This window comes from Macrobrachium nipponense, chromosome 8, assembly GCF_015104395.2.
Source record: "Macrobrachium nipponense isolate FS-2020 chromosome 8, ASM1510439v2, whole genome shotgun sequence".
Classification (NCBI taxonomy): Eukaryota; Metazoa; Arthropoda; class Malacostraca; order Decapoda; family Palaemonidae; genus Macrobrachium; species Macrobrachium nipponense.
This window is the reverse complement of record NC_087203.1, coordinates 71,829,134-71,844,133: the sequence shown is the minus strand read 5'-3', so window position 1 is coordinate 71,844,133 and position 15,000 is coordinate 71,829,134. Positions and strand designations below refer to the sequence as shown.

The following is a 15,000-nucleotide window of genomic DNA, read 5'->3' as shown; positions in this document are numbered from 1 at the left end:
AAAAATTCCCCTTCGGTTAACATATATGAAAATATATTAATTCCGAGGTAGAGCGATATTAAAGGACATTGTAGCTCGATATATAAATATATATATATAATATATATATATATATAACATATTATAGGTATATATATATAACATTGGGATTAATTGGACATATATATATATAAGTATATATATATATATATGATATATATATATATAGTATATATATATATACATATATATATATATATATATATATATATATATATATATATATATATACATATTATATATATGTGTGTATTTGTTATATATAATATATATATATATATATATATATATGTATATATATATATATATATATATAAAGATATATAGTATATATATGATATATATATATATATATATATATATATATATATATGTTAAAGTTAGTATCGATTTCCTTGGCATTCATTCGCCTATGACGCAACGATTAAGCTTTAGAGATTGTTTCGTTAAAGCGAGTTATTGATCTATCAACGAAACGAAAGGGAAGAACGGAGGGGAAAATGAAATTTTTATTAGAAATAAGAAGAAGAATAAGAAGTAGAAAATGGAGGAGGAGGAGGAGGAATATATAGAGGAGAAGACGTAGGAGATAAAGGAGAAAAGTAGACGAATCAAAAGAAGTATAAGATGCGAATAAGAATTGAAAATGCGAAAATGAGAACGAAAAGGAAGAGAAAATATGATGAACAAAAAGAGGAGGTGGAGTAGAGGGAGATAGAATCATTATAGAATGAAAGTAGGGCGAGAAGAAATAATGATGGAATTATAGAAAAAAATTGTCCAAATGATTAAATCAATGGCAAATTATGGCTAGAGTGAGAAGCGATAACAGACGCCGACCAAAAACAAACGAATGAAGTACTGACCGGGGTGACGTGGAATTTCTATTAACCGATATCTTGGAGTAAAAACTCGAATTTTATTCTTCAATAATGTACGAGGACGAAAAAATCCACAAAGAGCTTGAATTATCCATTCATTTAGTCAAGAATATATACGCAACGAGTGATAAAATGTATTACAATGGCAGTACTCGGTTCAAACTGACAAAAAAGAAGTTTATATTTAGTCACTTATTCAGGGTTTATAAAAAGTTTATGTTTTTCTTGTAACCCATTGATAAAAAACTTTCTTCTGAATAATAATCTACATTTCATAGAAAATTAAGTCAGGGAAACCATATAAATAAGGTTTATACCATGAATTCTTTTAGCTCCAAGTATTTTATTCGCATTCTGAAAATATAAAAATTTTTAAAACGAAAAAAAAAAACACTTGTATGAAAAATGATTCATGTATTACTAGGCAACCCACGTTTTTGCCATTTAAAAATAAAAACATGTTTAAGTAAACAAATAATAAAACACACCATAACAGATTCAAACAGTCCAAGGCAATGAACAAATGCGTTCTGTAGTTGTAATTTTCTTTCTATAAATATTCATAATTTTTTATACGTATTCCAAAAGAATGGCCTCACTGTCCAAAATGACTGTTGTTCAAATAAAGATTTCGGGGTATGTTTTTTTTCTTCTTTTTTTTTTTTTTTTTTTTTGTCAGAGCTCGCAAAATTTTAATCTTAATTTATTCACTGACTGCAGGCGAGGGCGATACTTTCAATTCCTTTTTTTAATACAACAACGAGTTTTTTTTTTTTAAGATATAACATTATTGTATCACGACGCTATTCATTTCAACGTGAAGACAAAATGAATAGTTGAACATTTTTATTTCTCATGAATGTTGTCTGTGTGTTTGTAATCTGAATAAGAAAATCATTTCTTGTTATAGACGGAAAATTATTTACTGTTAAAACGAAATGAGAACAGTCAGATATTCATGGCAAACGTTTATAGCTTTTTTAAGTAAAAGATAATGTGATAAGAACAGGTCATATATTAAGAAAGCAAAATAGTTTATTCATGTGAATCAAAGCATGCACATTTGGGTTTATTTTAACATAAAGTTTACTATGAAACCTAGTATAGACTTCCACCAGCCGAGTTACAGCTGAAAATACTTGAACACATGCAATGTATGTATGTATGCATGTATGTATGCATTATGCGTGTATGTATGTATGTATTTCCTAAAAGTCCCATTCTGCTCTTGAACCCTTCGAAGCAATGGAAATATTATTTTGCTCTTTCTTTTTTATTTATTTATATGTTATTTTACTTCGTATTATTTTATCTTAGTGTTTTGTCCCATTTACGTTCGGTTCCTCTTAGTTTCGTCTCAGTTTTCTCTGAAAGTTTATTTTATTTTATGTCATTCAAACTTCTTGTACTTTTCAATGTTACTCAAATATCCGAGTTAATTTCTAGGGAGAAACACTCCTATAAATTTTACTTATCTTGTGATAACAGTTCGAATATTATTTCTTGTAATGATGACCGTCCGAAATATCATAGGTACAATCAACGATGCACACTTTGCGGTAAAACGAACATTTTTGGGAAAGACTCTGATTCTTCTCCATGAAAACTGAGCAAATCCATCTTTTCCTTGGACCAAAACGAGAAAATTATGAGCAAAAGACATTAGTGAGAGGAAAACATCATCAAGAATACTGCTTATAATAAGAGCTTCTGACATTATCTCTCGTTGGTCCTTAAGCAGCGCTGCAAATATTTCCTGTTTGAAAAGACTGCTGACTTCCTGTAACAACAAAAAGTCACAGGGAGCACCAGTAAAAAAGAAAACCATTTATTTTAATATGAGTCAATTTTGCCGTTCAGTACGTGTGGTTAAAGTAAGCTTGGGTTATGTGACCGTTAGCTTTGCCTTTGTCTTTTTGGTTTTGAGTTGTTTATTTTCATTTGAGAAAGAAAATACGTTGATAAATACGTTATTTAGACCTGCCTTTCCTTCAGTGTTTGATAAACCAACAAAGAAGAGCTAAAATGAATTAACATGTGTCCAAAACAATTTATATGAAGTGCAACTTTTTATCAGTTCAGGCCTATCTGGCTAGCAGTATTAAGGTTTGTGAATTGTATTTGGAAAATTAAGTTGAAAGCAGGTCCCAAGCGCTGCACCGAGTACATTTATGTCAAAGGATAGCCGGAGTGCCTTTCAACAGGTGCCTAAACAGCGCATGCGCGAACCTTTGAACGCGAGCTAAATATTTTATGATTTGTTATCTCGCCGTTACCAACTGAAGGATTTAAAACTAGATTTAACCCAAAACTCTTTGCGGCACAAATACAGCATTTTAATTCTGAAATGAAAAATTGGACTCGTGAAAAATTAAAAATGAGGCATCGAAAACACTTCGAATGAAAACATGCTTAACATGGTACCAAACCCTCCGTTGTTTTTAGATCTGGGAAGATTCCGTGTGTTCCTTTCAGCAAGTTAACGAATCGGTTGGGGGAATTTTCAGAGAATTTTGAGAGAGGACACATCATCACTGCAATATCGGCCTATCTCCCAACGCAATGAAATAAACCTGGTTTGCCCACATATTTGGACTCTCGAGACCCTTCAAAGTGCCAGCATCGATAAAACATGACAATTTTAAGGCAGCTAGCAACGATGCACACCCTTTTTTCTCCTTCCAGTGTGCCGTCGTCATGCAAAAACCATCCGTTCGTCGCTTCAGAAGAGAAACGTGATCTCAAAGAAATTTGCCGTGCTCTGATCCGCTGAATTCAAATTCTATTTCTGCTTCAGATAGAGATATTTTTATACCCCCTCTTGTTTCCTTTATGCATATTTACCTTCAGCTTCCTGCGACCTGTAAAGCCAGATGGAAATAAAACAGAGACAGTTCCTGCATTTTCTGCGCAATGCCGAGGTCTGGAAACCGTGTCAGAACACCAGGTGCTGCGCAGAAATTGCGGCCTCCACCCGAACCCTACTAGAAGGAAAGTGTCATACTTGACACAGGACAGGTATTCTGCACTTTATAAGGCATTAATAGCTCGATATAATGGAAATGGTCTACCAGTTCTTGAAGGTTATCGATACTAATTACGTTGTGATAATTAGATAGCAAATTCTGTTTTTTCCAAGGGATTTTGATTAAAAAACCTCTTAATTCACCAAGCCCTTAACCTGGTTAATAATGGCATCTGAAGAGATCGGTAAACGATACATTATGCACTCTTTGACTGTGTATGTCAAGTCTTAACAATTTAGAATTGCACTGAGGGTTTAGATAGCTGAAACCGTACGCCATTCAAACCACAACCTCCAACTCCCCCTTTTCGTCGGAGAGAAATGGATAACACCTGGTTTTCCATGAGCTAATTAACAAAATCATAAAATTATACTAAAATTATATTAAAATTATACAGTCGAAAGATTTGAAATTAATGTCCAAACGTTATAAACACTTGAAAGTCCCTAAGAATGTGGTGTCTGGAAATGGGTCAAAATAAAACACAAGATACCCCCTGCGACTTAACCTGGCGGACAGATAAAATCAGCAAATTAGGAACTAACTATCTGTAACTTGCAAAGATTTGTAAGCTTTTCCCCCTCTTCATACACTACCAAACCTCTCCTTGCCCTTTATTGAATTGCCCCACGATATCACTGTACCCATTCCCCCCCCTCCCCTACCCTCCCTCACCAGACTGTCCAAATCATCATCATCAATGTCACCAGTTTGGTTGAATGTCACAATAATGTCAAAATGAAATCAACAACCGCAGTTACTTATCCAAATACGCTGGACCAGAAGAAGAGACTCCTGAGACTATGTTGATAATAATGAAAGGTAATCTCAACGATGAATTTTGTTTTAACATTTTAGAGATTAAGTCCCATACACATAGATTTTACAAATCAGCAGCGAAGACGATTTGTTCAACTAGAAATGAAGAAGAAAAATTTTTTTTTTTTGGGGGGGTGTCATATGTGTTTTAAATGCGCCTTAACCCTTCTCGTTCCGTAAGTGCAAGAACTAAATGTGAGAACGTGACTCCATAAATATGAGATATATTTCAGTACAAACAGTGATATGTTCTCTTTGTGAGAGAGAGAGAGAGAGAGAGAGAGAGAGAGAGAGAGAGAGAGAGAGAGAGAGAGAGAGAGCTTCATTAAGACGCAAATAGTTATCAGAATAATAAATCATGATACTAAAAAATAGCCGATATCATCGAAGATGTCTTTTATACTGAACTGGTTTTAGTTAATAACCATTCTATATTCTATGTTAGGTCATCGTTGCAAGATCTGACACCTCGCATTCTTGCTTGAACTGTTTTATTAAGTAAACGAAGGAGAAAATTCTAAATAGGTGATCAAAGTTTTGTATGAAATACATCTTTCACAATTTATAAAAAGAAAAAAGTGGTAAAGTGATATTTATCTTCGAAAATGAAGCTGGACTGAGATTAGGCATTCAACACGTTTCTTTATATCTTTTCTGCTTGTTTGTTTGAACATTTAGTGTTTATATTTTTTCTGCATGTTTTTTTTTTTATTTTTTTTTTTTTTTTTCACATTTGTATGCGATGGTAGCCATTATCTTTCTCTCTTTTAAACCCATTACAGCCTAATGTTGACAAAAAATAGTACTGTTTCTAAGGTTTAAATAATAATAATAATAATAATAATAATAATAATAATAATAATAATAATAATAATAATAATAATAATAATAAATCAAACGACAGCAATCCTAAAGGTAATAATATGAAATAATGAGGATGGAAACTAATAGCATGCGAACCCCTGCAAAAAAAAAAAAATGATATTCTTGGGAATGGGAAAATGGAAATCTAATAAGGACGAGGTGTGTGTCCATGGATGGTGGCTGACTGTGTCATTTCCTCTGGCTCTTCCTGACAGTTTGCGACAGCCTGGACCTCCGGAATAACATCAGCGCCCTCGACGACCTCTGCAAATGTCGCATCATCCACGGCCACCTGCACTTCGTCCTTCAGGAGCAGGTATGTCTCTGCCTGAATTATCAACCAAGTACCCTTTGCACCGTCATGCTTTTGTCATTTTTCTGGTATATCTGTCGATGTCATTACCGGAGCTCTTACTAGTTTTTATAACTAAGCTCTCTACTTGGTGTTATTAACTGAGCTTGAGTATCTACTGTGTCTGCGAATGTTATCAGCTGAGACTATTTGTAACATCATGTTTTTGTCATTTTTTCTGGTTATTAACTGAGCTCTCAGTGGGTGTCATTAACTGAGCTTTAATTATCTATTATGTCTGCGAATGTTATCAGCTGAGACTCTTTGCGCCGTCATACTTTTGTCATTTTTCTGGTATGTCTGTCGACATTGTTAACTGGGCTCTTACTTGGTGTTATTAACTGACCTTTAATTATCTATGATGTCAGCGAATGTTATCAGCAGAGTGCTCTTTGCACCTTCAAGAGCCGTCCTCTGTCTGTTGTGACTGTGGGCATCATTGACTGAGCTCTCACCGGGTGTTATTAACTTAGCTTTAATTATCTATTGTGTCTATTGCACCTCCACGAACACAACCTTCGTCAGTTATGTCTGTTGGTATTATATTATCTGAGCTCTCATTTTCTGTTCTGTCTGTGAGCATTGTTAACAGGGAACGCTTTGTACCCCCATGGTTCCGTGCTTTATCTGTTATTATATGGATATTGATAACTGAGATCTCATTTCATATTAAGCGAGTATTCATTGCACCTTCATGCTTTTGTTATTTTTCTGTTGAATATTTGAGTATTATCAACTGAGCTGACATTCCCTGTTGGGTCGGCGAGGATTATTAAAAGAGTAGTACTCTGCACCTTCAGGCTTCCGTTAGTTTTCTGTTGTCTCTTTGTATTATTGACTGAACTCTCAGTTTACTCTTATGTCCTCGAGGATTGTTAACTGAATACTTTTACGCTTCCAGTCCTCACGAGGTGCACTGCAGGCATTACTTAAGGTTGATTGCAGCGTCCCTTCGGCCCCTAGCCGCACCCCATTTCATTCCTTTTACTGTACCTCCATTCATCTTTTCTCTCTCCCATCTTGCTGTCCACGCTCCCTTAACAATTGTTTCATAGTACAACTGCAAGGGTTTTCTCCTGTTACACCTTTCAGACCTTTCTACTTTTAATTTCCCTTTTAGGGCTGAATGACCTCATAAGTCCCAGTGCTTGGCCTTTGACCTAAATTCTATATTCCATTCCCTTCTATCAGTCTCATATGCTTATGGGTATCATTATCCGAGTACTCGCTCAACCCTCATGCTTCGGTTATCCATAACCAAGTACGCCCTTCATGCTCCTGTCTTTTTTCTCTCTTTTTTGCGGATATTATTAACCGAGCTCTCTTTTATTTTTCTTACGTCTGCGTGTATTGTTATCTTGCTTCTCATTTCCTTTGAAATCTGCAAGCGTTGTTAAACCAAGTCTTTGCGCATTTACGTTTCCTTCATTTCGCAGTTTTATTTCACCTTGTTTTGTGTCTCTCTTATATTGGCGAAAATTCTTAAGCAATTATTTATGTCTTGTTGAATGTTCTCAGCACGATTCTGGCCTGCCGCTGGAAGGGAAAAGGAAAAACGCCATTCTGGCAGAAGCTTATTTCTGATTTTCTAAACTGAGAGGCATATATCGTAGAAATACTTCTGCTCCATTCCCAGCCAATTCCATTTTTCAAATATTGGAGTACCATGGTCCATGCTTTACCTCCAACGACGACCTTCGCGGCAGTTTTTTTTTTTTTCTGTTTTTTTTTTTTTTTTTCTTTTTCTTTTAATTGGGTTTTATTGGTCGAACGCCAGACCCGCAAGCATTAGTTTAGGATACTCAGTGCCAGCGACTGTACAACCATGACTCGACAGTCTTTGTTAATAAGATATAAGATAATACCAGTTACCTTTTTGCGTCGCTCGCCAATAAGCGCATTAGAGGTCATGCTACAATCCATGAAAACTCCCAGGTTTTCCATTGCGTGTGGCGGGTCAAAAGCGTCACATTACTGAATTTTATGATTGTGTTCTCCGGGATTCGAGAGATATACTGTCTTGATCCGAAGAAAATGACTTATGGTTTGCTTTCGTTAAGTAATAGGTCGTTAATATTTCAATAGAATTTTGTAGTAGTCAGTATATTTCGGTTCTTTTTATCAAATCACCGAAATTTTCAAGTTCCCTGTCCTGTTAGCAAAATCTGGGTATCATCAGCACAAACAACAAGAAGACCATCTTCTATATGCTACAGGGATTTCACGAAATCCCTATGGCATATGTGAAATAGCGAATTCGCTTAGGAACATTTGATCTCCGAGGGCTACCACTAAACACAGTGAAACATTGATTCATCTACACTGTTTCGATGTGTTTGTTAGTACCTTGGTGGTCAAATGTGTTTCGCCGTGTTTAGTACTAGCCCCGGGGATATCAAATGCACTTAGGGTCATTTGATTCCCACGGGCTAGTATTTAACACGGCGAAATACATTTGACTCCCCAGGGGCTAGTACTATAGTACACGGTGAAACAATGTAGATGAATCACTGTTTCGCCGTGTTTATTTCACATATTCCCTGTAACATATATGTATTGTGCCAGATCGTTGATATGGATAAAAAAGGACAAGGGCCCAGAATCGATCCTGGGGTAGCTGTCCAAAAGATATCTCCTCAGAGGAGGATAGGATTGGTCCATTTCAAAGAGACTGGATGCGATTGCTCATATAATTTTCAAGCGGAAAGAAGTCGACATTGACTTTAGCTAATTTACTTATTAGAATTTGGTGATGAACACGTCCAATGCTTTGAATAGGTCCAGTGATAAGAGGAGTGATTTTTTTTCTATGTTTTCCTGTATTTTACCGGTGACCTTAACTATACTCTGTTTTTTTTTTCCATCTGTCCACCCGCCTGTGGTGTTTGCGTATGGTAACACTGCGTCCCGGGCTTTAGATAGTTACGCTATGTGTAAGTTTTAGGTAAATAAAAGGCTATCTGGGTGTACATTTACAACTGAAAAGTGTTTTAATAATTTACTGTATGCTAATTACACCGTTAATATTCGAAATAGGATATTATTATAATTGCTGAATGTAACTATCTAAAGCCCGGGACGCAGTGTTACCATACGCAAACACCACAGGCGGGTGGACAGATGGAAAAAAACAGTGTAGCGCAGTTCCGTTGAAAGGTTAGGTCTAAAATGACGTCTGTTGTTCGTTAGCTCGCAGGTGGTTTGATTCAAGGAAAGTCATTAGTGGAATAGTTATCATTTTCTCGATGATTTTATAGAGTTGACAGGCAACAGAGAAATTGGTCTATAATTTCCTACGTTTTCAGTGTCTCCACTTTTATAAACGGGAATTAAGTAAGGATGTTCCCTGTAACAATTGAGGTGTTGACTATAACAAGAAGGTACACAATTGACGGACAGAGTCAGTTTAAAATCGAAATGGAATTTCGTCAAATCCAGAAGAGTTTTTGGGCTTTAAATGTTTTATTACAAGAATCAGAGTATCTATATCATCTGGCTGAGGCCTGAATTAATTTATTGTAGATAATCTTGTGGAGGGCTAATCACAATGGAGTTGATTGGCATTGCAGATATTTTCCTGCGATCTAGCCTACGTTTTCTTTCCTGTATTAGCAAAATGTTTATTAAAATCATCTGCTCGCGTCTGAGCATCTATGTTTTATAGTGACCCTGGAAACTACGTTTGGAGGTATTAATTTAATGACATTCCATGTTCCCTCGTGTTGCCCTTACATTAAGATAATTTATTTGTTATTATTTTCAGCCTTTGGGTCTTGTCTATTTAATTTAAATTCCTGTAGTATGTTCTCTCAAACTCTCATTGCATCTTTAATTTCGGTGTGTCGATCCAAAGAGCAGGAAGGCTTATCATTACTTCCGTTATAAAAGGAGTACAGGAGTCTAAACATTTCATAAAAGTAATGTCATGAGTATGAACCTGAGGTATGATTATGATTTATATAGACTTTTGGCATTATGTCAATCACAGGGGCACCTAGGCCATTCGGCACTGAAACGGAAATTGGCAGCAAAAGGTTTGAAAGGTGTTACAGGAGGAAAACCTCAAAGCAGTTGCACTATGAAACAATTATTAGGAGAGGGTGGACAATAAGATGGAAGAAAGAGAATATGAACGGAGGTACAGTAAAAGGAAAGAAAGTAGTTGCAGCTAGGGGCCGAAGGGACGCTGCAAAGAATCTTAAGTAATGCCTACATTGAACCGAATGAGGTGCACTGACGGCACTAGCCCCTACGGGGTATGAACCTGAGAGTGTACGCCAGTAATAAATAAGATTGTATTTAAGGAACAGCAGTCATTTCACGAGAGTTCACAAAGGTAGTTCTGGGAATAATTCTTGCGACAACGAAATGAGTTAACAGCTGGAGGGCGATTTTCTTTTCTCATCTGTCGTTAAAAGTTCACGATCACCCACTGAACGAGGCAAGACATCAGAATGTGCTACGAAATTAGGTCTAATGGTAATAATACGATCCAAGAGTGCTTTGGAGGCAGTTGTAATGCGAGTTGGTTTTATTGCCAACTGCGTCAGGTGATGGGCTTTGATAATGTTTCCTTTGCTATTACTTGGGGACAAAAGGTTATCGCTGAAATCGCCTAGAATTAGGAGAGAGGTTTGTTCCTCAAACACATGGAACGAAACACGACAGAAAGTTAATCACAGCTCTCGGTGGGGGCATGGGCGTGGCGGTATACGCAGCTTATGATAAATGATGGAGATTTATTATATTGACTTGTCATCCAAAGGTCCTCGACGTTTCTTGGTCTCACGAGTTCTGGTGTCAGTAACTTCAACCTCATAAGGTGTCTAACATAGATACATACTCACCCACCTCTCCCCCACCACTTCGGTAGATAGAGATCTCTGGGATTTCAATGAAGCTGCCGTGTATTTCGTACAAAAGCCACGATTCGATTGTACTCATGATATCAGCATTCCTATCAATCGTCAAAAATTCGATAGCATCATAGTTTCCAAGGAGGGAATGTGTATTTATATGTACAACGGTCTGTTGGAGTATTATGATGATGAAGAAGTAATTGTTATCCTGTATTTCGACAAAATCTTGTTTTGTGTCCATACTCCTTTACTCTTATCACATCTAATACTACGATTAAATTGGTATTAGAAAAAAAATCTGACCGAGTTCACCGCAGTTATAACAAGGGCGACGACCTGAAGGCTTCTCGCTTCACCTGTCTGAGTTGGCTCGTATTTGCGACAGGTAAGATTAGCGGCCAAGTCCCCTCGCCATCCCTAATTTGAGGATGAGCTGTGACGACCGTAATGACCACCCTCAACGGAAAATTGACTGTTTCTCCTTCCACTTATATCTGTCGTGCTGTAAAAAGTCTTTGTGCATGATCTTGAACATTTTTGGCGGTATTTTGGTAGGTCAAGTCTATGTTTCTGAAGCTCGGCGTTCTGCTTCCTTCCGTGTGTGGTTGGGAGTTTCTCTTGTTGTTAGCAACACCTTGCGAGCCTGCGGGGAATGGGGCAATTACTTCTTGGAACATGGTAGCGGCCCAGTTGCCATGTAATTTGAAGAAAGGACATTGTTTAGAGATGACATTCAGCAACCTGATAACCCATAATCTGTTAAGAAAGTGTCCTTGGCTCTCACTACTGACATGCGCACATCTTTGATCAATTTCACCTGACCCAAATCTAAAGTGTAAGTTTGTTTTGATCACTGATACCCCTTTTTTGAACTCCAAGCTGCAAGACGATTATTGAAGTTGTTTACAATTCCATCAAACTCTTGGATTCTCAGGACCAGTGTTAGTTCACATATGTGAATGCTTACGTCCTCGTCTATCTGCTTCAGACTCGCAACAAGAAAACCAAGTCTATCGAAAATATCTTCCTACTGATTTTCCCCGTATATCTTAGAGACCGCAGTAAAGAATGCATTACTTTGGGGCCCATTGAAGATTTGCCGAAATCCAACATTGTATCCTTCCTAGATCGTGACACCCAAGGGTTTTAACTCGGTAACTATCCACGTTTGCGGTGTGTCTAGTAAAACCCCGTTGGGGATGACAGCATAACCATAAACAGAAAACTGTAGATATAAAGATAATGACTAAAGAAATGTTAGTCTTATCTAATTACCCCCGAACTTTGTTGGGAGTCACTATCTAGGAAATATCCCCAACATTTGATGAGGTCGATGTTTTCTTCCTTTGTGGCTCGGACTGAGCATTGAATTTTCAAATCAGATGTTCGAATTGCAGTAAGGTGTTATGTCCTAATCTTCCCTCAGATGGTTCGGCGTCGGTGACCCTGGTAGTTGTGACGCCAGATAACTCACAATCAATCAATCAATCCCTCAGATGGAGTGCAGGTAGGCCCGTGAAATGCATCTGGTGACTGATGAATAACCGATGTTTACTACGTTGCTCCACCTTCTCTTCCAGCAATGAGAGGCGATCCTTCAATTTATCGACCGTGACATGAGTAGCTTCTAGCAGTTGGTTTAATTCATCAATATCTCAGTCTCTCATGTTTAGTCTTTCTCCAAGTTCCTCGTCGCCCTTCGTAGCATCTCCTGGCGTTATTTCATGGTTTGAATCTTTGCTTTCAGTATTGATCAGTCTATAAGACTGTCGATTTCTTTCGAGTAGGATATGGATCAATTTTTCTTTTGTAACCCAGACCTTTGTGAAACCAATCTCACGATGATACTTAAGTAACTCAGCTTTCCTATAGTTTGAGTGGAGGAATTCCCAAATGGGATTGTTTAAAGACACGGCTTTATTAGAAGATGACGTTATGTCGTGAGAATTCTGTTTGGAATCTGCAGTGTTTCAGAATTCTGCGTGCATCTACACGCGGGAATATTTTTTTTTTTAGCTGTGTAAGTAATGACGTCAACAATACGTCATAGCACTCTTACTGCGCATGTGCGGAAAAAAGTCAAGTTGAACAGGGTCTCTGATGCCAAGAGAATAATCTCCAGTTAAAATATTATAAAATCTACAGCGTTAAAATGATCATCAACATTACATTACCATTACACAATACTTCACTAAGGTCAGAGAGTTTCACGACGTCAAATGGCTATATGGGAAGCACATAAATGCACAAAACGTCAGGAGCGTTTTTGGTCTTGTTTTTGTTATGAATACGGCGGAGTGAGAGAGAGAGAGAGATGGGGGGGGGGGGGAGGGGGGGGGATTTGGAACGATTATATAAATGTAAAACTTTAATACATCAAAGAAAAAAATAGATGTTGAGAATACCATCTTAAATATATGCTGCTTCGTGTCAAGAAGAACATCAGAGAGAGAGAAGAGAGAGAGAGAGAGAGAGAGAAGAAACGATTATATACCAGAAATAATTTATTACATCACTGGAAAAAACAAGAAATATGGAGGAGAATGTCATCATAAATATGTTCCGTAATGGGTCAAGAAAAATATCAGATAGAGAGAGAGAGAGAGAGAGAGAGAGAGAGAGAGAGAGACATATTTGTACGTGATATTTAGCGGTGACCTTGCGAGTTAATATTTCATTGTACAAAGGAGGCGAATGTCAAGGCTGCACCTTTATATAATCCAATAAAGAAAAAAAAAATCCAGTCGCAGTACAGTTTCTCTCACATCTCCGTTGCAAGAGGAGATTGCCGATGATTTATTCCAGGTCGCGTAATTTTAATTGCTTGTTCTGTCTGCAGTTTCCTCATCTTCGGAGTCTGGTGAGGAAGGCAACGGAGAATGGTTTATTACTCTTTCCTGTTACATGAATTGGGAATGAGAGAGGACCTAAATTTAGATACAGGATGGTACTATATCCTCATTTTTACCATTAATTGGAGGGATAGGATATCAAAATAACAGAATTAGGGAAGTAATGGGGGTGCAGCCGGTCGATGAGAATGATGTTAGGTTCTCTGGCTTGAAGTGGCTAGGCCATGTGTATAGAAGACAGGGAATAGTACGAGATACACCGTAGTGGTTTGCCCTTGGTAGAAGAGGTAGAGGTAGCCCAAAGGAGACGCGTTTGAGGACAATGAGTTGGGAAGCAGGAGATGACTGTTGGGGAGATTTTGAGGAGTTAGCCTAGGACAGAATGTGGTGGCATCTCCGTGGGTGCCGCAGGAAATGATTGACTGATTCTGGAATCTGATGGCGAAGGCAACCGAGTAAGAATGATAACTCTATCTGTTACGCGAATCGAAGGTGACAGATGACCTGAAATTAGATACCAAAGAGTATTTTATGAAAAAAAGAGCTAAATAATTGTTATATTGGACCTTGGAGGCAAGACAGCGACAGGAAATTATCCTTCTTAATAATACTCATCGTCAAAGCGGATTTGAACATCATACATCTCTTGGCTTCGATATTAATGATATAGTAAAGATGTGTGGCGTTAAATTCGGTATTATACCAATGGTAATTATTGTACTTGCGAGTTACCGAGAATTAAATTATTATCTACAAAGAATGAATGATCGTATTCTTTTCTTCATAGGAAAATGTAAAAGTTTTATAATGGTTGACATTCAGTTTATATATTACTGTGAATGTACAAATATTATTTTCGAATTCCTAGCAGTGTAACTGGCTGCCGTGTGGGTAAAGAAAATCAAGGTTTTCTCTGTTTGAAACTTTTCTTTTCGGATGAAGTTTGGCTCTAACAAGACCTGGTATCTGTCTATAATAATAAAATCCGTGTGGATCTTTCTCGTTTGTCCCCCTCGGCTGGGTAGGGGAGACATGACACATCCACCCTCCTCCTCCAATCCTTTTGTCTGCCCCAGGTGGGGCGTAGTAGGTAGGGGATGTGGGAGGGTATTGTAGACATGGCACATCCATCCTCCTCCTGCAAATCTGTTTGTCAGCACCGGGTGGAGGCGTGGTAGGTAGGGGATTGGGAGGGTAGTGTAGACATGACACATCTACCCTCCTCGTCCAAACCTTTTCTCCGCCCCAGGCGGGGGCGTAGTAGGTAGGGGATTGGGAGGGTAGTGTAGACATGACACAGCCACCCTC

General features: G+C 37.6%; 1 protein-coding gene across 4 annotated transcripts in view; it reads left to right on the top strand.

Annotated features, from left to right (window-relative positions):
* Window positions 1-15,000, top strand: part of LOC135222840 (insulin-like growth factor 1 receptor) — a 303,311-nt gene that overhangs the window by 183,529 nt on the left and 104,782 nt on the right. For 3 of the 4 annotated variants that reach the window (XM_064261171.1, XM_064261170.1, XM_064261172.1), the window contains one exon: window positions 5,845-5,945. The exons of the other annotated variant lie outside the window; for it this stretch is intronic. In XM_064261171.1, coding sequence (XP_064117241.1) covers window positions 5,845-5,945 — 101 coding nt within the window. The remainder of the gene's footprint in view (window positions 1-5,844; window positions 5,946-15,000) is intronic. 4 annotated transcript variants of the gene reach the window in all.